The sequence below is a fragment of the Thalassophryne amazonica genome, chromosome 5 (assembly GCF_902500255.1).
Source record: "Thalassophryne amazonica chromosome 5, fThaAma1.1, whole genome shotgun sequence".
NCBI classification, from domain to species: Eukaryota; Metazoa; Chordata; class Actinopteri; order Batrachoidiformes; family Batrachoididae; genus Thalassophryne; species Thalassophryne amazonica.
Genome location: NC_047107.1, coordinates 102,388,396 through 102,415,163, shown reverse-complemented (window position 1 = coordinate 102,415,163; position 26,768 = coordinate 102,388,396). Strand labels below are relative to the sequence as shown.

At 40.5% G+C, this 26,768-nt stretch overlaps 1 protein-coding gene across 1 annotated transcript; it reads left to right on the top strand.

Moving 5' to 3' along the window:
• Positions 1-1,488: 1,488 nt before the first annotated feature.
• On the top strand, positions 1,489-24,440 carry isca1 (iron-sulfur cluster assembly 1). Its single transcript, XM_034170991.1, is given in 5 exon segments — positions 1,489-1,657; positions 18,560-18,584; positions 18,587-18,612; positions 19,167-19,272; positions 24,295-24,440. Coding segments are annotated over 5 exon segments (447 nt in total). The 5' UTR covers positions 1,489-1,513.
• Positions 24,441-26,768: the final 2,328 nt, after the last annotated feature.

Sequence of the window (26,768 nt, the reverse complement as noted above, 5' to 3'; positions counted from 1 at the left end):
CGTGCGGACGGGTCCGCGCGTCGGGACGCAGCCGACGCGGTGCGGCGGCACAGGAAAAACACCTCCGTGTTGATAACCATTTGTAAAATCCAGGCGGCTTTTGATGGCTTTCAGTGGAGTGAGTATATGAGAAATTGTTTAACAGCTGGACATGTTCCAACTTGTCCTTAACTCTTCCAACAGAGGTGTTTTTCCTGTGGCGGAGCGTCGCGGCGGCTGCGAGCCAACACTGCAATCCGCCCGCAAGTCTTTCATTAAAAAAATCTCCTTTAACAGTGGAATATCCGGATAAAATGCTGAAACCGACTTCTTCTGAAACTTCTCTGTTCTCTCACGACGTCCTGGATCAATAGAGCCTGAAATGTGGAGGTTTTAAGCTTGAAACAGGCTGACAACGGCGCCTGAGAGCGTTGCGCGACGTCTCGCACCGTGGGAAGTCCTTAAAGCGACAGTATCACCTCAAAATCTCTCATCAGCTGTTAAAATTTTTACCGAAAACCAACTTAATTTTTCGAACCATGTCCACTTCGATGTGTCTCACAGGTTTAGAAAAAATTTTGATCAAACAAAGCGCCAGTCTCTCAGCAACTTCTCAGACAAAGGAATTCCGACGAGGGGCTGGACGACTCCTCCCACAAGGAGTGCTCACAGACGAATGACGTCACCGACAGGCGTGGAAAAACTCACGCATGCGCACGAGAGTTCAAGCATGTCTGACGTAAAAACATATGAATGAAATCCATATAGTTTTTGAAAAAAATAAAAAGGACCTATACTTTATGGACAGCCCTCGTACATTTGAGTTCACACCGTCTGGCAGATCATTAATGTATATCACAAACAGCAGTGGTCCGAGGACTGACCCTTGGGGTATGCCACTTGTGACATCTCTCCATGTTGATTTTGCCCCATTTACCATTTTACTAAAATGAGAGTGTAGGTTACACTCTCATTTTGGTAAAATGAGAAGTTACAAAAAACATCTGGAAAAAAATGAAAGGTGGTACATTTTCTGAGATCATGATCATATCTGTAACAAAACTGATGAAACTAATACATTTCCAAGAAAAAAAGATAGATAGATAGATAGATAGATAGATAGATAGATAGATAGATAGATAGATAGATAGATAGATAGATAGATAGATAGATAGATAGATAGATAGATCGATCGATCCCTGCCGCCCTCACCATAAACAGAATTTGTGTCGCTAAAAATATGCTCGTGCATATGAAAATAATTTGTCCAAATGAATGGGATTTCAGTTGCTAATCCACAAGGCTGTTGGCTGCAGCTCCTGTTGTCATGGTGACTGCCAGTCCTGAAGCGATGCTCACTTGTCGCATTTGCTGACCTCACTGTTTTTGAGCCCATGTGATATTTGTCACAAATATCCGTCGGTGCCCGGCGCTTTTCAGGATCAGTAACGGCTTTATTACAAAGATGACATAGACATTCGCTCACCCAGACTGATTTATTTTAGCGTTTCGACACAAGCTTCGAAGCCTCAGCATGTGGAGCAGGAATGCTTTGGCGCGTGCGCACTCCAGTGTTATGAAATTGAAGGGTGACAACATGTCTGCGTCCGTGGTGCGCGCGACTGTCCGAGCGGTCAGCAAGAGAAAAATACTGCCAACAAGAGCAGCGCTGACGCTGGTAAGTGGTCACCCGTGGGTTTAAATTGGTTTTAAACTTGCTGCCTTATTATTACTAAGAAAATAATGACGCGGTCGGTGCTTGCTTTTATAATGAAACTCAGAGGCTCATCAGTTCGGTGATCAGCAATGGCGCTGGAAGCTAGTGCAGAGCTGTCATTGCATAACCTCGAAAAAAACAACAACAAAATGCACTCGTCAGGAAATACCGGTGTAAAATTATCTTGTGCTGCACTAACTGGCTATCTGGAGCAGTTACAAACATTTTGTTTGGATAAGCAGAAGTTTCTTCGCAGCCAGTGTTACTTAACTCAAAATGCCCGGATGTGGAGGATAAACAAAGCCACGAGCTAACAGTTAGCACCATTATCTTCAACAGCAACATCTTAAACTTGTATTTTATTTCCAGTGACACTGGGCAAGGTATATTTTGTCAAGGCAACTGTATCACCAGCTGCGCAAACCATAAATACTGCTGGTTCCACGCTGGGAGAGGAAACACGCTTTAAGAATTTTTTTCCTGGCCGCACGATCCATCATGTTTTGAAGACCATTCTCACACTGTGCTGGGCTTCACGCGTGCTGTTTGTACGAGATGCACTATAAAAAATACTCTCACTTTCCTCCTCAACATACAGACAGTTCTGGATCACCTTTTTTTAAAGTCCCACTATACGGAGCCATAATGCAACTGAATGTCCTTTATTGGGTACTGTTGTATTGGTTATTTGGATGTTATCTAGCTAAAAAAGCCTTGGTGGAGTAGCCCTTCTACTTAAAGTGTGAAGCCACATTATGTGTGGTGCAAATATTTGCTGGAAGTAATACTTTGCCCGTTCTGGTTCACGACACTGTGTCACTTTGGGGGCATTCCTGGCATCTGGCTGGAGCCCTTCTAATGCAGAATGATACACACTGTGCCCAAGAATGTGTTTTGAACACAAAATGATATAAATTACACTCATTAAATGAGAATTTACTTAGTTTTGAAAGGCACTGTTATACGTTTTTACAAGCAAAAAATGAAGTGTGGAGGTGAGATTTCTCCCGAATTAAAAAGTAAAAGCCTCCACATTCATGCTCATTCGTGATGTTGAGATGATCCCCAAAGTACACATGGCTCACAAGTACTGACACGAGGCTGCTGCTTCAGTGATCCACAACCGGCAAATTTTCGCATCAGAGATAAATGCGTGCAGCATTTAAACAGCAAGACATAACACACTGACATTTTCTACCCAAGTAAGTAAGTATTTTCCCACTCTAGAACCACTGACACTGAATGACTAACTCACCTTTGCTACATCTTAGAGATCGTTACTTTCAAACTTGCAGGAATGAGTGTCAGAAAACGTGCGCACACTGTAGACACTGGGATGTTTTGATTCCTCTGCTGATCACTAGGATGGCTGGATCCGGTCGAGCTTGTGGTTGTTTGTAGACAAAACATCAGTCTTTCCATTGGTACCAAGTATTAGCTTATTTGCGCTGATTACGAGAAACGGTGGCACAAATACTACAGCAGTGATCCGGAACTGGGCAAGTGACTGCACTATATCTGGAAAATCTATCCAACTAATGAGCAGCACTGGTCATGTGACTACTTCCTTGCAAAATACACATTTTAACCATTTTGACGTATTCACCACCAAAGTCCACAAAAGATTTTACACTTAAAAAAACCTACGTATTCCCCCATTCATTTTAGAAGCAGGAGCTGAGATGAAGTCACCAAAATTCATATTCCTGACAGCTTGAGGTTTCTGAGCATTTATCAAAGGCAGGTGAAATCATGCTAATTTCCCCATGTTTATGACTAATTTCTCTGGGCATATAGCACCAAAATTAAAATGAAATGCATCAAAATGTTCATAATTCTTTATATAGAATAGTCAGCTCATGGGACATTTTATTTACTAGTGATATGCATTTTAAGTTCAACAAGTCAAACAAAAGTTCGTGGATATAATTAAACAGCGTTGGGGTTGTGCATGAACTATGATGTTTGGTGGTTTACATAATGGATGCTGTACTAATAGCATTTTGTGGTTTGCATACAGCCTATTATGTGTCAGCACCAGGGAGGGCAAATCAAGTGGAATATTTGAAACATTTATTTTGGAGCAGTTGGTGACATAAAAGGCTACATTTTTTACAGCCTGTGATATCTTAGTTTTGATATAGACTCCAGAACAGTGAAAAACAGGTGTTGCAAAGGTTTTGAAACATCCCGAGCAGTGTTTGGAATTTGCCGTCACTAATTTGCAGTGCCAAAGAAAAGTTATGATATTCCCATTAGTCGTGGGTGGTGTGTTCAAAAATACATATGAAGGTATATTATAGACATTTGGTGGTATACCAGTATATCTGTATTATTTATTTATTTTTATATTAGGGGAGGTGATGGTCTTGGGCTTGAGACCAGAAGATGCTTGGTTCAAATCCCAGCCTGACTGGGATTTGGAAAATCACTAAGAGCCTTTGGGCAAGGTCTTTAATCCCCTATTGCTCCTGGTGTGTAGTGAGCTGCCTTGTATGGCAGCACCGTCACATCAGGGTGAATGTGAGGCATTATTTGTAAAGCGCTTTGAGCGTCTGATGCAGATTGAAAAGCGCTATATGAATGCAGTACAATTACAATTTATTTATTTTTACGAGTCTTCAAGGATTCAATGATTCAAAAGGAGTTTATTGTCATATGCTCATAAGGAACATGTTCCCTGCACAATGAAATGTGTTTACTGCATGTTTACCCATCCTAATTGCCAGTAAGGAGCAGAGGTCGCCTTTTAGGATGCCCGGGGACCCAGCTCCAGATGTATATCCCTGCCCTAGGTCACGAGCAGGGCTGAGCAAACCTTGACCGGCCTCATGACACACTTAACAAACAACAACACACGTAAGCCGGTCCGGTACATGAACACACATAAAAGCACACACAAGGAAAGAATTGGGAAAAGAAAAACCTCCATTGCTGCTGTGTTGAACTCACGCAGCACCACTGGAGAGCAAAAAAAACCCCATAAGCACAGAAAAACAGTCATAACAAAAAACAAATCACAACAGATGACAGCCGAGACTTGGATGTGTCCAGACAGACAGCCTGGAAGGCCGCACGTGAGGCGCCATCAACAGGCCTTATCTGTCCATCCTGGGGGGGATCCCAGTCCTGAATCAGTCCACCAGAGTCTCAAGGCTTGCAGCACTTTGGTGCTGCTTTTCCTTACCTTCTATTCAGCCACAGTAGCAGTCAAGAATTTTCAGCCTTCTTGCATAGAATGACATTTCTGTATGGTGAAATTCATGTGCATTTTTGTGACATTTGTTGGACTCGAACTCCTAACTTTTCTTCTTTAATTTGTTATGCAGCAGAGATGACATGCTGAAGTTTCTAGTATTTACAGAAAGTGCACAATAATTATTTAAATAAAATTAGGCAGGTGCACAAATTTGGGCATTTAGCACTAATTATTGGAATACAAAATTGGTTTGGTATGCTCATTGACTCTTGACCTCCTTACACAGGTGAATCCAATCATGAGAAAGGATATTTAAGGTGGCCATTTGCAAATGTTTCCCCTCTTTGCATCTCTTCTTATGACTGTCAACATGGGAGCCTCTAAACAACTCTCAAATGATCTGAAAACAAAGATTGTTCAACATCATGGTTTACGGAAAGGATACAAAAGCTATCTTAGAGATTTCAGCTGTCAGTTTCCACTGTGAGGAACATAGTGAGGAAATGGAAGACCGCAGGCACAGTACTAGTTAAGGCCTGAAGTGGCAGGCCAAAAAAAATCTCATAAGCTGAAGTGAAGGATGGGCTTGAGGTATGCTAAAGCACATTTGGACAGGCCAGCTTCATTTTAGAAGATAACAACCCTAAACACTGCTCAGTATCTACTAAGGCATTCATGCAAGTACAGTGTTCTGGAATGGCCATCTCAGTCCCCAGACCTGAATATTATTGAACATCTGTGGTGTGATTTTAAGCGGGCTGTCCATGCTTGGAAACCAACAAACCTGGGATGTTTTGTAAAGAAGAATGTTCCAAAATACCTTCAACCAGAATCCAGACTCATTGGAGGCTATAGGAAGCATTTAGAGGCTGTTATTTCTGTAAAAGGAGGATCTACTAAATATTAAAGTTTTTTTTTCTGTTGGGTCCCCAAATTTATGCACCTGCCTAATTTTGTTTAAATAATTATTGCACTCTTTCTGTAAAGCATATAAACTTCATTTCACTTCTCAGATATCACCGTGTTTGTCTGTTATATGATACATTTAACTGAAATTGCTGATCCAAACAACCAATGATTTATAAAGAAAAATCATGGAAATCATCAGGGACTGCCCAAACCTATACATACAACTGTATTCTGTAAGGGTGCACATCAGTGTGTGGTCTGGAACAGTCTGGAATGACATCACAACACCTTCAATTAGTTTTGGCTCAACTTCTGTTAAATTCCATGCACAGAAAACAACTACTGTTGCACCAGAAATGGCTCTGTTCCAACTTGTTTAGGAAAAAGTTGGACTTTCTGTGCGAAGCTTATGATGAGTAATAATTGATTTGCAAAATCCATTTGCAAACATGCCATTATGCATTTCAGACTAAAAAAAAATCCTTAAATTTATCAAAGCACCTAAAAACTGATTCACTTGTGTTTGAAGATGAGTGAGAATCAGTTTGTGTTAACAGTATGTTATTTCATTCGCTGTGTGGGTTAATGTAATGTAAGCATAGCTTGTATTTCTGTCCTGTCTGTTGTGTGTCTTGTAATCAAACTATAATGTTTACGCTTTTAATAAATACATCCAGTCGGCAGTTACACATAAGACTTGAACAATTCTGGTAGCCTGACATCTGTACAGTGTTGTAGCTTGCATTCAATGTGCACAACTAAGTCATGAACCAGTGCTTCATAGGACCTCACTAGGACATGAAGTGAAGTCAGGGACAGCTGAATGTGACACAATGTTTTTGTTGGTAATAAAAATTAAAGCTGGTCAAACAGAGAGAAAAGAAAGGTCACAGAGCGGTGTTGGATATGAGGAAACAAAACTGTCTTGTTCAGCTGACATTTGATGTTGAAGGAAGCTGTGGGGGTTCCCAGGAACTCCTAAAACCTTTATTACTTGAAGTGAAGCTGTTAGAACTGCTTAATGTGATGGGAAATGTGTCAGATGAGTGTATTTATATTTGTAGTCAAGAGTCAGTGACAATATCAATAATTTCAGACATCTTTTTTAAAAACTATAATGTTGGCAATCTGACTAATATACAGTTGTATGCAAAAGTTTGGGCATCCCTGATAGTTTTCATTATTTTCCTTTATAAATCATTGGTCATCTGGATCAGAAATTTCAGTTAAATATATCATATAGCAGACAAACACACTGATATTTGACAAGTGAAATTACGTTTTTGGTATTTACAGAAAGTGTGCAGTAATTTATTAAACAGAATTGGGCAGGTGCATAAATTTGGGCACCCATTTTATTGATTTGAATACATTTAGCACTAATTATTGGGACACAAAATTGGTTTGGTAAGCTCATTGACCCTTGACCTCCTTACACAGGTGAATCCAATCATGAGAAAGGGCATTTAAGGTGGCCATTTGCAAATGTTTCCCCTCTTTGCATCTCTTCTAATGAGTGGCAACATGGGAGAGTAATGCATAGGAAGCCTTTTCTGCATACACGCCTCAAACAGTCACTTGAGGTATGCTAAAGCACATTTGGACAAGCCAGCTTCATTTTGGAATAAGGTGCTGTGGACTGATGAAACTAACATTGAGTTATTTGGACATAAAGGGCAGTATGCATGGCTGAAAAAAAAACACAGCATTCCAAGAAAAATGCTTGCTACCTACAGTAAAATTTGGAGGTGGTTCCCTCATGCTGTGGGGCTGTGTGGCCAGTGCAGGTACTGGGAATCTTGTAAAAGTTGAGGGTCACATGATTCTAGTCAATATCAGCAGATTCTTGAGAACAATGTTCATGAATCAGTGACAAAGTTGAAGTTGTGCCAGCGCTGGATCTTTCAACAAGACAATGACTCTAAATACTGCTCAAAATCTGTTACGGCATTCATGCAGAGGAACAAGTACAACTTTCGGGAATGACCATCTCAGTCCCCAGATCTGAATATTATTGAAAATCTGTGGTGTGATTTTAAGTGGGCTGTCCATGCTCGGAAACCAACAAACCTGACTGAACTGGAGATGTTTTGTAAAGATGAATGGTCCAAAATACCTTCAGCCAGAATCCAGACTCTCACTGGAAGCTATAGGAAGCGTTTAGAGGCTGTTATTTCTGCAAAAGGAGGATCTACTAAATATTGATGTATTTTTTCTGTTGGGGTGCCCAAATTTATGCACCTGCCCAATTTTGTTTAAAGAATTATTGCACACTTTCTGTAAATCCTATAAACGTTCTCGAATATCACTGTGTTCATCTGCTCTATGATATATTTAACTGAAATTGCTGATCCAAACAACCAGTGATTTATAAAGGAAAATCATGGAAGTCATCAGGGGTGCCCAAACTTTTGCATACAACTGTATAAAGAATGCAAACATATCACGGATGAAACAGTTTCCTAAAAGTAATTAAATGGCATTTTTAATACTACAATTTCGTACGTCATGACAGAGGATGCATGACTGTATTTCTTATGATGTAAAGTTGGGTAAATCAGAGCACTGAAATTCTTCCAGAGTTTCCACGCAAAATGTCCCACTCGACCACATATTCAAATTATTTTTTTCTGAGTTGGAACTTGCAAATTCAGACTTTTCAACATGTCTTGAATAGGGATGGGTATCGAGAACCGGTTCCTTTCGGGTATCGTTAAGAAATGATTCGATCCACCGACACCAATAACGTTTTTACCTAACGATTCCCTTATCGGTCCTTCAGAGTGGCCGTTGTTTTTGGGGGTGTTTGTCAGGAAAATTATAATTTCTCTGCATTGATTACAGACCCTGCAGCGTGTCTGTAATCAACTTTTCTGCAGCGCGGCTTTGCTTTGAACCTTGAACCAATCGAAGTAGTGATTTGCAGATCGAAGCAGTACTTCGATCATTGCTTCATTGATTAATTTTTTTTCTTTCGCTTTCCCCCGCTAAAACCCTATGGCTGTGAGTATTATTTACCTTTTTTATGTTAAACCGACCTGTTATGGTCTTCTGAAACAGTTAATAGATGTATTTTATAACTTAAAAACAGGACCGATGCTAACACGTTTTTATATCTATGGCATTTTCAATTTTAACATTAGCGTTAAGCAGTTGCAGCTGTCAAGCGTTTGTCATAAAAGAGTGAAATGTATTACAAATTATAACATTTTTTAAATTTATTTTTGTTTATATATTAATAATAGTAGCAAGCACAACAGTAATAGTAATAATAACTAATCTATTGATTATATACAGTTTTAGAGAAAGAGACAAAAAGAACCTGAATAGAAACACAACAGAAAACATAAAACCAACTAACAATGAACATACATAAATAAATAAATATATACATACATACAGAAATAAATAAGTGTTTCCTGTGAACAACTAGTGACTCTTACACCTCCACTTCATCCCTGTTTTATTTAAGTTTAATGACAGTTTGTTTCGGTAAAACCATATTTTTAATGTGTTAATTTCTTCAGTGATTTCCTCCAGAACTATCTGCCAAACTAGAAAACTGCTGCATCCTAGTAAGAGCAGAATACTACTGGAATGAATTTGAATAAAGAAAGTTGGTTTTTTTTCTCACTAAATGGATGCTGCACTCACTGCAGTTTATTGTCTGGAATAACCCCAGATTGCATTTCAGAGCTTCTAGAATTCAAACATTTTCGTGTGGGTGGTGTTGGGGGGTAATTTTGGGTTTTAGCTTTTTTTGTTTTTCACCACTTTCCATCCATTTTCTTCGGAATCGGGTCGCGGGCGCAGCAGCTCAAGCAAAGCCGCCCAGACCTCCCGACCCACACACACCTCCCCCAGCTCCTCTGGGGGAACCTCAAGGCATTCCCAAGCCAGCCGAGAGATGTAGTCCCTCCAGCGTGTCCTGGGTCTTCCCCGGTGCCTCCTCCCAATGGGATGTGCCCGGAACACCTCTCCAGCGAGGCGTCCAGGGGGCATCCGGAAAAGATGCCCGAGCCACCTCAACTGACTCCTTTCGACGTGGAGGAGCAGCGGCTCGACTCCGAGCTCCTCACCCCATCTCTAAGGGAGCGCCTAGCCACCCTGCAGTGGAAACTCATCTCAGCCACTTGTACTCACGATCTCATTCTTTCGGTCATGAGCCAAATCTCATGACCATAGATGAGGATCGGAATGTAGATCGATCGGTAAATCGAGAGCTTTGCCCCCCTACTCAGCTCTGTCTTCACCACGACGTCCGATAGAGATACTTAAACTCCTCCACTTGAGGCACTTTTTGTTTTGCGCCACTTTCATCCCTGAATATGTGAAATCGTGAGTCACTTTTGTGTGGATCAAAGTTACTAACTGGGACTCATGTCTTGTTGTGAAAAACAAACGAGAATCGTCCTCCGTTCTGTTCACACAGCTCCAAACGCTGCACGGCTCTCTGCCGAGTCAAGTTAGAATGATAGAATCCAGTCGGAATTAATAACTTAAAAGCAAAACACTGTTTTGTTTATTTTTATTATGTCCAGAGATCAAGGATACAGTGACCAATTTCATATTTATTTACTTTAAGACTCAATGAATACATAGAAAACCTGTAAAGCCTACTTTTAGTACAAAATTCACAAGGGGAATCGATAAGGAATCTTATCGATAAGCAGAATCGATAATGGCATCGATATCGATTAAAATCTTATCAATACCCATCCCTAGTCTTGTGGCATAACGTCGTCTCTTCTGGTAAGGGTCAGCACAACAGCTCATTGTTATCCTGACATCTCCTGGTCATCATTTGCAGCACAACACTATATATCATGTGATTAAAAACACATTTCTAGCACTTAGTTTAACTGCTGTAGAGTTTTCTTTATCTATTGTAGTTCAGCTGATCACACACCCTGTCCACAAAGAAACATGTCCATGGAGCATGCAGTACAAATCAGTCTGCAAGTTATTTTGAGGTGTGTCATTTTGACCCTCTGAACTGCTGCACTGGATATTCGGGTTCCCCACTGTCACATCCCACTTTAACCCCTGCCCATAATAATCTTTGCTCAGCCACAAATGTGTAGCACCATGCAAGAATAAGGGGGTTTTACAAGTGCTTTAAAACAAACTTTCCTATTCTGAACTAGTATGACAGTATTATTAATTGTGAACTAAACATAACATTCAATCCAGTATTACTGTTAGAGGTGAAATTCTGCGTTTTCAAACTGGGCTCTGTTTTGGGGTTCATCTTTTTACTTGTGACAAACTGTTTCAGTCATTTGTTTTTTGAATGCAAACACCATCATTGTCTAAACGGTTACTTAATGTAATTGTATGGGGCAAGCTAAATACACTTAACATAGACTAATTTCTTTTCTTCATGGAACAGGAGAAATATGTTGTTAGAAGTGTTTGTAGCATGGTGAGGATCCCTATGGAAGTACCTCAAAATAAACTTTTTTAAAAGACTAATTATAGTCACTCTCCATAGTCTTTACAAGTTGGTTGTCTATACCAGGAATGAGTCTCTCATCAAATAGTGTTGATATAGTCATTGTCAAAATTGGAGAAATATTTAAAGGTCAGCTAGGAACATTCAGTACTTTAACATTTCCCATAATCCCCCTGGTGGCCCCTTGCGCTTCCCAGAATGCACCACGGTGCCAGCAGAGTTCTGGCATTTCACAGCACATGTAAACAATAGCTATGAGGATGTGGATGACGTCGATCCAGCGAGTTCACGGGTGATTATGATGATGACACGTTCTCCAAAGTTGAGAGGATTATCTAGAGGAGGTGTAGTACCTGTGGTGGACTTCTGCTGTGCCCCGATGTTGTCTTGTTGTCCATACTTCAGAAGGTTTGTTTACATTGCGCCCTGAACTGGAACTCTGCTGAAACTGATCTTTGCATGAGTCACAGACCGCAAGATGGCGTGAGATTCACAACTGCGAAACAGCGAATAATGATTGATTGATTTGTTTAAAAATTGGTTGATGATCTGGTTCAAATAGCAAGATCTAACTTGTGTCCAGTGATCATACAACCCCTGGCAAAAATTATGGAATCGTCGGCCTCGGAGGATGTTCATTCAGTTGTTTAATTTTGTAGAAAAAGCAGATCACAGACATGACACAAAACTAAAGTCATTTCAAAGGGCAACTTTCTGGCTTTAAGAAACACTATAAGAAATCAGGAAAAATAATTGTGGCAGTCAGTAACGGTTACTTTTTTTAGACCAAGCAGAGGGGGAAAAAAATATGGAATCACTCAATTCTGAGGAATAAATTATGGAATCACCCTGTAAATTTTCATCCCCAAAACTAACACCTGCATCATATCAGATCTGCTCGTTAGTCTGCATCTAAAAAGGAGTGATCACACCTTGGAGAGCTGTTGGCACCAAGTGGACTGACAGAATCATGGCTCCAACACGAGAGATGTCAATTGAAACAAAGGAGAGGATTATCAAACTCTTAAAAGAGAGTAAATCATCACGCAATATTGCAAAAGAGGTTGGTTGTTCACAGTCAGCTGTGTCTAAATTCTGGACCAAATACAAACAACATGGGAAGGTTGTTAAAGGCAAACATACTGGTAGACCAAGGAAGACATCAAAGCATCAAGACAGAAAACTTAAAGCAATATGTCTCAAAAATCGAAAATGTACAACAAAACAAATGGGAACGAATGGGAGGAAACTGGAGTCATCGTCTGTGACCGAACTGTAAGAAACCACCTAAAGGAAATGGGATTTACATACAGAAAAGCTAAACAAAAGCCATCATTAACACCTAAACAGAAAAAAACAAGGTTACAATGGGCTAAGGAAAAGCAATCTTGGACTGTGGATGACTGGATGAAAGTCATATTCAGTGATGAATCTCGAATCTGCATTGGGCAAGGTGATGATGCTGGAACTTTTGTTTGGTGCCGTTCCAGTGAGATTTATAAAGATGACTGCCTGAAGAGAACATGTGAATTTCCATAGTCATTGATGATATGGCGCTGCATGTCAGGTAAAGGCACTGGGAGATGGCTGTCATTACATCATCAATAAATGCACAAGTTTACGTTGATATTTTGACGCTTTTCTTATCCCATCAATTGAAAGGATGTTTGGGGATGATGAAATCATTTTCAAGATGATAATGCATCTTGCCATAGAGCAAAACTGTGAAAACATTCCTTGCAAAAAGACACATAGGGTCAATGTCATGGCCTGCAAATAGTCCGGATCTTAATCCAACTGAAAATCTTTGGTGGAAGTTGAAGAAAATGGTCCATGACAAGGCTCTAACCTGCAAAGCTGATCTGGCAACAGCAATCAGAGAAAGTTGGAGCCAGATTGATGAAGAGTACTGTTTGTCACTCATTAAGTCCATGCCTCAGAGACTGCAAGCTGTTATAAAAGCCAGAGGTGGTGCAACAAAATACTAGTGATGTGTTGGAGCGTTCTTTGTTTTTCATGATTCCATAATTTTTTCCTCAGAATTGAGTGATTCCATATTTTTTCCCTCTGCTTGGTCTAAAAAAGTACCGTTACTGACTGCCACAATTTTTTTTCCTGATTTCTTATAGTGTTTCTTAAAGCCAGAAAGTTGCCATTTGAAATGACTTTAGTTTTGTGTCATGTCTGTGATCTGCTTTTTTTCTACAAAATTAAACAAGTGAATGAACATCCTCTGAGGCTGGTGATTCCATAATTTTTGCCAGGGGTTGTATTTATGGACTGTTTGCAATGGATGTATGAGCTGAGTAGTTTAAGTTGCATGGTTGACCAAAGTATACACACACCCACACCCCACCAACGCCTTCGCCTAAGTAACTGTCGACGCTTTTGTTCCACCTGTCCAAATTTACAGTTTACCTATAGATATTATCTCACCTATGAGTCTTACATTCTTGAAGTTGTCCCCATAAGCAGTTAATGAAAGGTCACTCTTGACTGCATTAGGTCTTTACCATTCTCCATCTGTGGGAGAATGGCCAACTCTCTGCAGGATAGAGCTGTAGTTTTTTTTTTTTTGTTTTTTGTTTTTGTTTTTGTTTTTGTTTGTTTGTTTTGGTTTTTTTTTGCAGGGTGGGGTGGGTTGCAGACTTTGATGATTAATTTGTTGTGGCACTCCTGTGAGCTCTCACTACTGAGTTTACAGTTGCATTGTATCTGTAATTGAACAGCTGGCCAATTAAGGTGTCATATATGTGATAGTGGTGCCCCTTGATGTTTAAGCATACACATGAACTAGTCTTGAGGCCTCAGTGATCTTCCTGGTTATATGTGGAATCAAGAAGTGCTGAGTCCTTCACTTCATGTTCTTCTCTTTGCTGCATTTTCTGATAAATGATACTGAGCTCATTAAATTAAAGTGTTTGCCTTTAAAAGCCAGAGCTGCCAGTGCAGGGATCACATTTTAATGTCATGAGTGGGATGGAAATGCATGGATGGTAAGTACCACAACTTCAGCTCATGTGCTTCAGATGTTCTGAAGTGATAAGTGTGTGTGTGTGCGCGTGTGTTTAAAGGCAAGAGCACTTTATACACAGTTTACACTAATGTGTATAAAATGTCTAATTTCTGCACCTTTCACTTGATTTGGCTGTAAATGCCTTCAGCAGACAGAAAACAGAACATCTATGGAAATAAGACACAGTTCTCTGCTTCTCTTCCAGTGCTTACATGTCATCCAGATGAAACTGTTTTCAGGGACTTTAAGGGGAAATAAAAGGTACTTATAAATATTTTGTGTTCTTCAGTCTAGGGCTGTCACGATTAGGAATTTTTGGAGACGATTATGTCAGGCAGTTAATTGCGATTGACGATTATATTGTCTATTTTTTTCTCTTTTTTCCCTTCTTATATTCTACTATCATAGTACAACCCCTGGCAAAAATTATGGAATCACCGGCCTCGGAGGATGTTCATTCAGTTGTTTAATTTTCTAGAAAAAAGCAGATCACAGACATGACACAAAACTAAAGTCATTTCAAATGGCAGCTTTCTGGCTTTAAGAAACACGATAAGAAATCAGGAAAAAAAATTGTGGCAGTCAGTAACGGTTACTTTTTTTTAGACCAAGCAGAGGGAAAAACATGGAATCACTCAATTCTGAGGAAAAAATTATGGAATCATGAAAAACAAAAGAATGCTCCAACACATCACTAGTATTTTGGTTGCACCACCTCTGGCTTTTATAACAGCTTGCAGTCTCTGAGGCATGGACTTAATGAGTGACAAACTAAAAAGCCTTCAGTAATTCAAAATGCTGCAGCTAGAGTACTGACGGGGACTAGAAGGAGAGAGGCATATCTCACCCATATTGCCTCTCTTCATTGGCTTCCTGTTAATTCTAGAATAGAATTTAAAATTCTTCTTCTTACTATAAGGTTTTGAATAATCAGGTCCCATCTTATCTTAGGGACCTTGTAGTACCATATCACCCCAATAGAGCGCTTCGCTCTCAGACTGCAGGCTTACTTGTAGTTCCTAGGGTTTGTAAGAGTAGAATGGGAGGCAGAGCCTTCAGCTTTCAGGCTCCTCTCCTGTGGAACCAGCTCCCAATTCAGATCAGGGAGACAGACACCCTCTCTACTTTAAGATTAGGCTTAAAAACTTTCCTTTTTGCTAAAGCTTATAGTTAGGGCTGGATCAGGTGACCCTGAACCATCCCTTAGTTATGCTGCTATAGACGTAGACTGCTGGGGGGTTCCCATGATGCACTGTTTCTTTCTCTTTTTGCTCTGTATGCACCACTCTGCATTTAATCATTAGTGATCGATCTCTGCTCCCCTCCACAGCATGTCTTTTTCCTGGTTCTCTCCCTCAGCCACAACCAGTCCCAGCAGAAGACTGCCCCTCCCTGAGCCTGGTTCTGCTGGAGGTTTCTTCCTGTTAAAGGGAGTTTTTTTCCTTCCCACTGTAGCCAAGTGCTTGCTCACAGGGGGTCGTTTTGACCGTTGGGGTTTTACATAATTATTGTATGGCCTTGCCTTACAATATAAAGCGCCTTGGGGCAACTGTTTGTTGTGATTTGGCGCTATATAAAAAATTGATTGATTGATTGATTGATTGACAAACAGTACTCTTCATCAATCTGGCTCCAACTTTCTCTGATTATGTTGCCAGATCAGCTTTGCAGGTTGGAGCCTGTCGTGGACCATTTTTCTTCAACTTCCACCAAAGATTTTTCATTGGATTAAGATCCGACTATTAACGTAAACTTGTGCATTTATTGATGATGTAATGACAGCCATCTCCCCAGTGCCTTTACCTGACATGCAGCCCCATATCATCAATGACTGTGGAAATTTACAATGTTCTCTTCAGGCAGTCATCTTTATAAATCTCATTGGAATGGCACCAAACAACCTCTGCTTGGTCTAAAAAAGTAACCGTTACTGACTGCCACAATTTTTTTTTTCCTGATTTCTTATAGTGTTTCTTAAAGCCAGAAAGTTGCCATTTGAAATGACTTTAGTTTGTGTCATGTCTGTCACTCTGCTTTTTTTCTACAAAATTAAACAACTGAATGAACATCCTCCGAGGCTGGTGATTCCATAATTATTGCCAGGGGTTGTTATGATTACACAACTCTGGAAGAACGTTTGGCTTTTTGAGTGGAGAAACTGGGAATAGTGCAGCATTTTTATTTTTATCTTCATTTTACAACTTTTTATGATTTGTGGTCGTTTCTGTTGAATTTTTGAAATTACAGAACTGCTATAAAGAACAGTGTGAACATTTTATTGTGTTTTAAAAGTTTGTGGAGCAAACACCAAACTCTTATAAAGAAGGAAGAACACCTGGACATGTCAGGAAAAACTGATATAAACTTACGGGCTTACACTCCCCTTATTTTATTTATTTTATTTTATTTTTTGTATAAATAAATCAATACAATAAGAGGCAACTCACTTTGAAATAATTAAAAACATATAGCTACAGCTTAATAACTTGAAAAACAACAGAAATCAGCAGCTTGTATTTTTATTCTGACTCCAGTCCATTTTAGTGTGATGAAGTCATTCTTTTTTCTCATCAGTCACGTTTTGTGCTTGAACACTACATTAAGCTCAAGATTGAACAAATACATACCTTGGAAAATAACAGCTGTTAAAGTTCAGCTTTTTGTGATCTGTGCCTCTGCACAGCTTCTCCACAGCAGGGTTTCTTTAAACCCGTGTGTGTGTGTAATTTTGCTCAGTTCATTTATATATTCTAATTTTTAAGGATATATGATCATTTATTTCATCTCGTGATCTCATAAATTCAGTATACGAAGCGCCTATGGTGTGAACAGGTCGGTGCCATCAGAACCACACATGTAGAGAAAGTACAGAGAGTAAAGGCAGCCCCAAGGTTTTTTTTTTTTTTAAACATGTTCACTCAGGTTAAAATCCTCTCTCTGCTCCGCGCTCGCTGTCTTAAGTGCACTGATGGTTCACAGCAGAACGTAATGTCTCGTGCCTCCGTTCAGGAATCTCACTCCCTCACCTGGTCCCTCCCTCACAGTCTGTAGCGAGTTGACTCCGCTCGCCGCGCACACAAACACCACAACACACACACACAGCTCCTTCGGTAAACTACCCATTTTAAACGGCTTTGAATAAGACGGCCACTGTTTTAATCGGCCGGCTTATTCAAAATTTGAACGTCCAAATGACGGCAGGGCAGCTGCCTAAAACTATGAATTGAGAGGAAAAACAAAGACTTAAATAAAACAAATGGCTCGTCAACTACTAAATTCGTTGTTAATGACGTTTTAAGGCTGTAAAACCCCTCACTACACACTTTATACACTTTTCTCAAACAGGCATTAACATTTTCTCACTTTTCTATCATGTGTAAACACTCTCAAAGTTCAAACCTTAGTAGAAAAATAAGACCAACCTGTTTTCAGGCCCAAACATTTGTTTGAGAAATAAAAATAGAACGTTTTCCTATAAATAATTATGATGGCTTTTAGAACTAACGAATTTAATTTTAACGATCAACCTACGAGGTTGGACACATAAGAAATTATTAATAGTGACTGACTAGTATTTCACAGTTCCTCCGATCGCGCCTCTTCGTCCTGGCGCTGCTCCGCTGAAGGCCTCGCTGCAGGTGTCTTTTTCCGAGTGAAGAACACAGTTATGGGTAGTTGTTGGCGCTCTTTTTTTCTTCTGGGCGAGAAGATTCTTATAACAGACACGCAGAACACAATGCGCGTACTCTCCCTTCGCAGTGCCGCAACAGGTGTCCCGTCATCTCGACAGAACACCGGCCTGCTTGATGAGGACGCAGAGCACAATGCTCTGTAAAAAAAAAAAAAAAAGCATGCAAAATTGGACTAAAAAACTGCGAAACTGCGAGGAGCTATATTTTCCAGTATTTCTTTTTCTTTCTTTTTTATTTTTATTTTTGATAACTCTCACATCCGAGGGGGCGAGGTTGATGACGTGAGGGACGTCGCCCCCAAATGCCCCCTCGTGGCGCCGTGTCTGTAAACCGAGCCTCGCTAACCATCCGACCAAGACGAGAGGAAACAGAGTGATGCAGTGAGGCTGAGTGTGGCTGCTGCTGCACGATGACGTCAGATTCTGAGTCGTTTTATGCAACTTTGTGGATAAAATAAGTAATTCACGGCAATCACGATTATGAAAAATATTCGCGAATATGAAAAATAATCGTGATTGGCGAATATTGTAATAATTGTGACTGCCCTACTTCAGTCATGAATAAACTTTTCTGATACTGCTTTTGTTTTCAGACTCCAGCAGCTGTGAACAGAATAAGCTGTTGTTGCAGGACAAACCTGAATATGTGAGTAAATGATCCAACTAGGGATGCACCGATCCCTAGTTGAACATTAATATCTTGTCTTTGTTGTATTCAATGGAATCTAGGTTGAAGAGGATTTGCAATCATTGTATTCTGTTTTTATTTACATTTTACACAATGTCCCAACTTCATTGGAACTGGGGTTGTATAGTTAGAAGTTGCTGGTAACATGGAGAGTATCCAAATAGAGATAAATGTAAAAAAAAAAAAAAAAACGTATAAGATAACTGTTTATTCAGTTGGCCTCTTACTTTAGCCTGCAGTCCTTTTGGTCTCCACTGCTGCTCTCCACTGAATTGTGACAAGTTGATTTCCTATGACAGCCTCTATGTTACATAATGAAGTCCTACAACATACTTAGAATGACATTTTCTCTTATTCAGTGGGACAAAAATTTTGACTGTCAAGCCAGGTTTTGTCTTTTTTTTTAAACTCTGATTGATGTCATTAAACATTAACATTAATGAAAACATTAAAATTTGCATACATCTGTATATGTATTGTGAATACACTCATATGCTTGTGGCTCTTTACAGATTGGTTTGAAAGTGGGTGTCAGAACACGTGGCTGCAATGGACTGACTTACACACTGAACTACACAATGGAGAAAGACAAGTCTGATGAGGAGGTGCTGCAGGATGGTATGCTGTGCCTTACTGTTTGTCCAAGTAGAATTTCAGTGTTGAATGTTGGGAATCCATGGAAAAAGATGAAAAGCATTCATTGAAGTCAGTCAGTGTTGTTCTTTTCCTTTAGTGCAGCAGATAACTGAAACAATCCTTCAAATGGTGATACAAGCACCAAATTTGGCACAAATACTCCTTATGTCGCGTTGACACTGGATGCCACGCAACGCCACAAATTTGCATCCCTTGCCTGGCGATGGATGCGCCACCATCGCCCGGTGTGTTGCTCTGCTTTTGCTGTGAAAATTCACCCAGTGCGTCATCAAATAGGAGGAGCTTCCATTCCGCTCGCCGTCAAGTCAACATGGCGGACCTTGATCACACGGAGCAAGCTGCTGTGAATTTGTTGTGGAAAGCTGGCAAATGTCGGCAGCGGCGCCGTCCCTGGGTTCACAACATCCTCATGAAACAGTCCCAATTCAGAGAGTTTCATCATTTGCTGCAGGAGCTGCGTCTGGATGATGGCCGCTTTCAGCGGTACTTCCACCTCTCCAGGACCCACTTTGAGGGCCTCCTGTCCCGTTCGCATGCGCACATGTGAACAATTAAAAAAAAAAAGGCTGCTGCTGCAGTTCCTCGCTCTCCCGTCTAACTCTGTCATAATTGTGTTATAAACCAGTCACCATTTGTTTTATTATACATCTGTGTAGTTAATAAAATTATCTTCACAGACAATTCGTTTGCGCGCGCACATGTGAACAAAGAAAAACAAAAACTAGCTGCTGCTGCAGTTCCTCGCTCTCCCCTCAAACTCTGTCATAATTGTGTTAAATAAAGGACAAAAGGGACTTAAGTCCTGCTCACAGGCTGGCTGCCAGAAGACAGGACTGTCCACATCAAGTATAAACTCCAGACATCTCCACGTCACTACGTATCCAGTCCCTGATTGGTCATCGCTGCACGACGAGATGAAAAAAAGACACGATGCAACGCAATATCGCGCCACAAACACGCCAATCGCTCAAAATCGCTTTATTCGCGTCACATTGCGTGGCTTAGACTTTTGTGGCACCACAACGCGTCCTTCCATAGGGTTTACATGGCAACCTCTCGCCGCCGTTGCTCGCCTGGCGTCTGGCGTGAACGCGGCATTAGACATTACTCTTTTGAAAAAATCAACTGGCCACTTGAATTTTCAATAGGCAGCCAGGTAGGGGTCAGTTGAAAATTTAAAAATGCTCCAATCACATTGAAAATTACGCCACATTATTTGTCTGATCATAAGATTCCAAAAAGGTATAGTTTGGATGGGCCATACTAAAATACGAAATGGAGGGAAATGGGGCAAAATGGGGACTGATAATCATGAAATGGGTGTAAAATGTAATGAAATGGAGCAGAGTGAACCAGACTGATGCCAAATAATTACTTTTATTTAATTGTTTAGCTTTTGTTTTTTGTGAGACGCGCTCAGTACATGTAGTAGGGGCAGGTGCGCCATCTGGTGTTCAAAAGATGAAACTTCAGTCAATGGGTCAGTCTGTTCCATTTCGTTACCCCCATTTTATGATTATTTCGCTCCATTTCCTATTTTAGTGTAGCCGGGTTTGGACTATCTGTGACTAAATGTTATGGTGTAAAAATGGCAAGAATGGTGACAAAGGTCAGTTTCAGCTTGTACAGGGGTCAAAAGTTAAAGTTGCTTCAATTTTTGTAAAAAGTGATGCAGTTTATTGGTTGAGCTAATAGGATTAATAAATGGAAGAGTTTTAACTGTGTTGAGTGTTTGGTCTCCAAAGTAAAGGTCAAAAAGGTCAACATCCACTGGATTCTATGACATGTGACATATGTTACCCTGTAACATGATAACTAACCCTAAAAAAGCCCACCTGTGAAATAATTCAGAAAATTCTAATTTTTTGAAACAAGAGTCTTTATTGGACCTTTTAACAAACCCACCAAAAAAAAAAAACCTTTTTGCATAATATGTTTTTATTTGTATCATATTTGCTACACTGGGCGTTCTAGCATAAAAACATCCATTTTAAATCCAGAGCAAACATAACATTTCAAACCTATAAAATGCTGCATTTTCTTAGGGAAATTACTGTGGATCACTTGTTTCAGGCAGCCATTATGAATGTCTCATCTGAAGGCTCTCTAATGCATAAGATACTGACATCTGGTGGTTTGTCTGTGCACTACAAGTATCTCATTGTATACGATTGTTTTTTTGGGGAGAAAATATCACACTGATGAAGCAGACATCTCAGAAAATCCTGTATCAAATATGTTACACTTGGCGTTATAAGGCTAAGCATGACACATGGTCCAAACTATTCCTTTTTAAATCCCTAAAATTCAAGTGGTCAATCGGTTATTTCAAAAGAGGATTCTCTAAGGAGTATTTGTGCCGAATTTGATGCTTGTATCACCATTTGCAGGATTCCACTCTAAATGGTCTCTTATCTGCTGCACTACTTCTGCCTGCTGCCTTTTAGTGGAGCAGACAATGTAAAAATCTTGTATTTGTTGATGCATTCACCAAATTTGGCATATCATTCTCATGATTTAGTAGCATATCTGGCCGATTGGCCACCTGAAAATTCAAGATGGTGGCCATTTTCCAGAATGGCTGCAGTCATCACATTTTTTCTTAAACTCCATTGTATCTTCAAATGTGTATTTTTTATGAGAAAGTTCATTTCATGGCTGTGTTCAAAGATGTTGCAACCATTGTACAAAGAGCATTTAGGAGTACACTATATTTACTACCTGGTTGACAAGTCATGTTGAAGGAGGGAATTGAACCTGTGTCGCAGTTCCATAGTGCAGCTGTTTTCATTCCCACTGATCATGAAGTAGTTTGAATACGTTGTAGATATACAGCACCTGTGCTTAGCTGCCACCTCTAAATTCCAATCGTATGCATAATGGTAAGCATCAGTTGTTGATGAATCCTGCATGTTCTAAAGTACATGCTTCTGCGCGTTCATGGTCATTTGTATTTAGAACACCCTCAGTTAAGCATATATGGTAAGAAACATCCTCTTGTTGCCTGTGTTCCTCACCTGAGCAACTGCCAAGAGAGTAGGGGAAAAACCCCCGGCTGTTGTGAAACAGAGATCGAAGTACTTGTGCATAAGCACAGCAGTGAGTCAAAAAAAAAAAAAAGCACTACTAGGTGGCAGTGAAACTTCCACCAGTAGTTTTGAACCAAACAATTCATAATAGCCATTATTTCATGGTGTCATGTTGCTTCTTAACCCGTTTTGCCCCACTGGCAACAATTGTTGCCGAAGTGTATCACTGTCATTTTCTACTCACAATAAAGAATCTCAAAGGTACTAATGCAACTTTTCGCACTTATAAAAAAACAAATCTGGGCATAAACGGCTTAACTTAGACAGCAAAATCACTTATGGACATAATTTAAGAAGCTTGATCAACTTCACTATAATTCCAGCATAAAACATTCCAATTAACAGAATTAGCAGACAATAATTTATCATTACAATTGTCCCCGGATCCTTTGTGCTCCTGTCTTTATAAAGCTAAAATCTTTCCTAAGGGCCCCTTCACACATAACACTTAGGACGCAGAAACCGGAAAACAATCAGCGAACCAAGAACGAAATGGGATACCACAAAACATTCCACCTGCTGTCAGGAGGGGCGCACATTCGGACATGTGCACGATACACCTGTGACGGTTCGTGCACGCTTGTGCATGTGCACAAACACAGTGCAAGCAGCTGGAATGTGTGAAACCACATCGCACTGCTGCTGTGGAGGAAAAAAATAAGAACCACGCACCATAAAAAAACCGCAGTTTATTGACTCCCTCTTACATAGCGGACAATACAAGTCTGAATAGTCTATTCCTCTGTAGATGACCAATGGTCACAGACGTACAGTCACGAAATGACATGAGTGAAGCAGTGTGCTCTTATTATGTCCAGCTGGCTATAAAATAATTACTACAATCACCTGACACTGATAGAGTAGATATTGGTGTATAATTAGTGAAAATCACTGGGTTGATATAAAAGAGGACGCAATACAGAACTCTGCGGTTAAATAATCCTGGTTAAATAAAAAAAAAGTCACTCACGGGATTCGAACCTGCAATTTACAAAAGCTCTGATTAACAAGCAGAAACTTTACCACTGTGCTACAATCACTGTCTTATAATGGGAGTGTAAAAAGCCTAAAAGACGATGTATAGAAGACGAGGTTTTCATCATCTTTAATAATGGCCCACATTTTCTAAGTGCTCTGCACAGTATTAGACGTTCGTTGTGTCACCTGGAATTTGGCCGACACCTGCCATGAGAGGGATCGAATGTGCTCTCACAGGGCACTCTCTCTTTTTCTGCTGCTTGTGAGCCGGCTCAGATTTTTTTTTTTTTTTTTTACGACTGGCATGCAATTCCTCCTTCGTGCGCTAGTCAACTTCAGTCGTGTTATGTGTGAAGGGGCCCTAAAGAAGTGAGCATTGAAAATAATGGGACCACCTTAATGTAAAATTGCAGAAGAGAAACTGTTTGATTCATTCCTTGTAGTAAAAGGCAGAGATGGAGGTGCTTGTTTATGGTAAAGGTCCTTATTTATTTATTTTATTGCATTTAAACAATTGGGTCAAAAGCTGCTGTTTCGATCACACAAGTGTCTTATGGGTTTTGACACAAATGAGGTTCCATGTCTGTTCCTAACTCGACATAATTACTAATTGTGTGTTTATTAATTTGAGATGAACATGTATGTGAAGGAGGCTGCATGCTCTTGCAGTTTCCCTGTTCTACCACTAGATGCTGTGCGTACACAGTCAGAGCTGTGCATTAGTCTTAAGTACAAGTTAATAAATTCCATAATTTGTGTAGAAATGTTCATATGCATGGTTAAAGCCCAAATCTGTGCCTATGAACACCCAGGTCTGAACTGAAAAGCATCACTTTATCACTGCGTAATATTTCTTTGGCTGAGTGGAGTTCCAGCTGTGGATTACTAATGAATCTGCTGCTGCGTCTCTTTCCAGGAGTGAGAGTTTTCATAGAGAAAAAGGCTCAGCTGACTCTTCTAGGCACTGAGATGGACTTTGTGGAGTCAAAGCTGTCCAGTGAATTTGTCTTCAACAACCCCAACATCAAAGGCACTGTGGCTGTGGAGAGCTTCAACGTGTGAACGTGACGAGGCTCCGTCATCCTACAGTGTCCCTGTCCAATGGAAAAAGACTTGAGATCGGTAACGATACTCTCACTTCGTCCTGCCATTTCTCCCTGTTGCCTTCATTTTGCACATTAATGTGCGACACCTTTCATATTACTGTGCAAAATGAGCGGGAAAGGGTGAGGCGGTTAGACGATAGGGAGGGTGTTGTGATTGGGTGTTCGTGTTGAGGATGGAGGTGGCCCCCAGGACCTCGCTGACGTGTTCTTGCCAGTGCTCTTCTGCGTCTCTTCCTATGGGTCACACATAGTACGATCGCACTCCCCAAACCCATGTTTGCACATTCAGGAAGGATTAATATGTAATATTGAAATCACAACCATTAAATGTGTGTTTTTAGGTTCATATACCTCTGAGGTCAGTTACTGCTTCTTTTGTCTACGAGGTCTATTAGAAATGGATTTGAATCACGTGTGATTACATCAGACATGCTTGAACCCTCGTGGGCATGCAAGAGTTTTTTTCACGCCTGTCGGTTACGTCATTCGCCTGTGGCAGTCTTTGAGTGAGGAGTCGCCCACCCTCTTGTCGATTTTTTTCATTGTTTAGGAATGGCTCAGAGACTGCTGCTTTGTTTGATCAAAATTTTTTCAAAACTGTAAGGCACAACTGAGTGGACACCATTCGATAAATTCAGCTGGTTTTCGGTAAAAATTTTAACGGCTGATGAGAGATTTTTTGTCTGGTAGTGTCGCCGTAAGGACGGCCCACGGCGCTGACGGCGATCTGCGCTTCGAGGCGGCAGCGTCTCGCCATTTCAAGTTGAAAACTTCCACATTTCAGGCTCTGTTAACCCAGTAAGTCGTCAGAGAACAGAGAACTTTCAGAAGAAGTCAGCATGAGGAGTTTATTCGGACATTCCATTGTTAACGGACATTTTGTAATGAAAGAACGTGCGGGCAGAGTCGCATGTCGGGCCAGACCCGACCGCGGCGGGTTGCGACAGGAAAAACACCTCCGTTGGAATCCTTAACGGGCAAGTTGGAACATGCCCAAGCTGTTAAACAATTTCTCAGTTACTCACTTGTTGAAAGCCATCAAAAGCCGCCTGAATTTTACAAATGGTTTTCAACACGGAGGTTTTTTCCTGTCGCAGCGCACACAGATTTGCCGAGTCGTCACGGAAACGACTCGGCGAATTTGCGCGCACGTCTTTCATTAAAAATGTCCTTAAACAGTGGAATGTCCACATAAAGTCCTCATGCCGGCCTCTTCTGAATCTTCTCTGTTCTCTCACGACATCCTGGGTGAATTAAGCCTTAAATTAGGATGTTTTCAGGTCGAAACAGGCCGACGACGGCGCCTGGAAGCGCTGCACGACGTCCCGCTCCGTGGGAAGTCCTTACACCGACAGAAACACCCCATAATCTCTCATCAGCCGTTAAACTTTTCACCGAAAACCAGCTTAATTTCTCGAATAGTGTCCACTCGGATATTCCTCACAGGTCCAGAAAAAATTTTGATAAAGCAAAGCGCGCCGTCTGGAGCAGCGTGTGAAACAAAGGAATTCAGCCGAGAGGGCGGGACCACATCTCACTCAAGGCCTGCCCACAGGGAAATGACGTCACCGACATGCGTGAAAAAACTCACGCATGCGCACGAGGGTTCAAGCACGATTGGTGTAATCGCACGTCATTCAATTCATACAGTTCAAAAAAAAAAAAAGGTCGGTTTATTATCTAATAGACCTCGTATATATTGATTTCATAATTTACACTGATGTGCACACGAACAACACAATTCTTCAGTGTTTTTATATCATAATTCGATTCCATTTAATGCATTAGCAAGCATCTAGTTTTAAAGTTTAAATGCATCTGACAAAATCAAAAGACACAAAAGTAACATTAAATGTATGATCAAAACACATATAATTAGAGCATCTCCTTCTTATATAATGAAAATCTTACTGGATTTCTGTGTACTGTGTGTGGTTCCAGACCAAATAATCATACAAGACGTGCACCTTCTAATTTGTTGTACTGAGAGAATAATTGATAATTGTCTTAATCCATCCCTAACTGGATGAGCAAAATTTAATTTCTTCCCCTTGAAGCAGCCAGCGTTTCTATCGAATTAAGTAAAAACAAAAAAACAATGGGTTGATGGCAATTTTAAGGAAAGGCCAAAATAAACTTACTTGGTTGAGGTTAATGAACTGGCTGATGACAGTGTGCCAACATGGTGCTGCTGCCTGTGCAGAAGTGGAAGCCTGAGTCTCAGTTTTGTGTTTTCCCTGAAAAGGAAAAGTGTTTATTGCTGTGTAAATGTAAAGAATGTAAA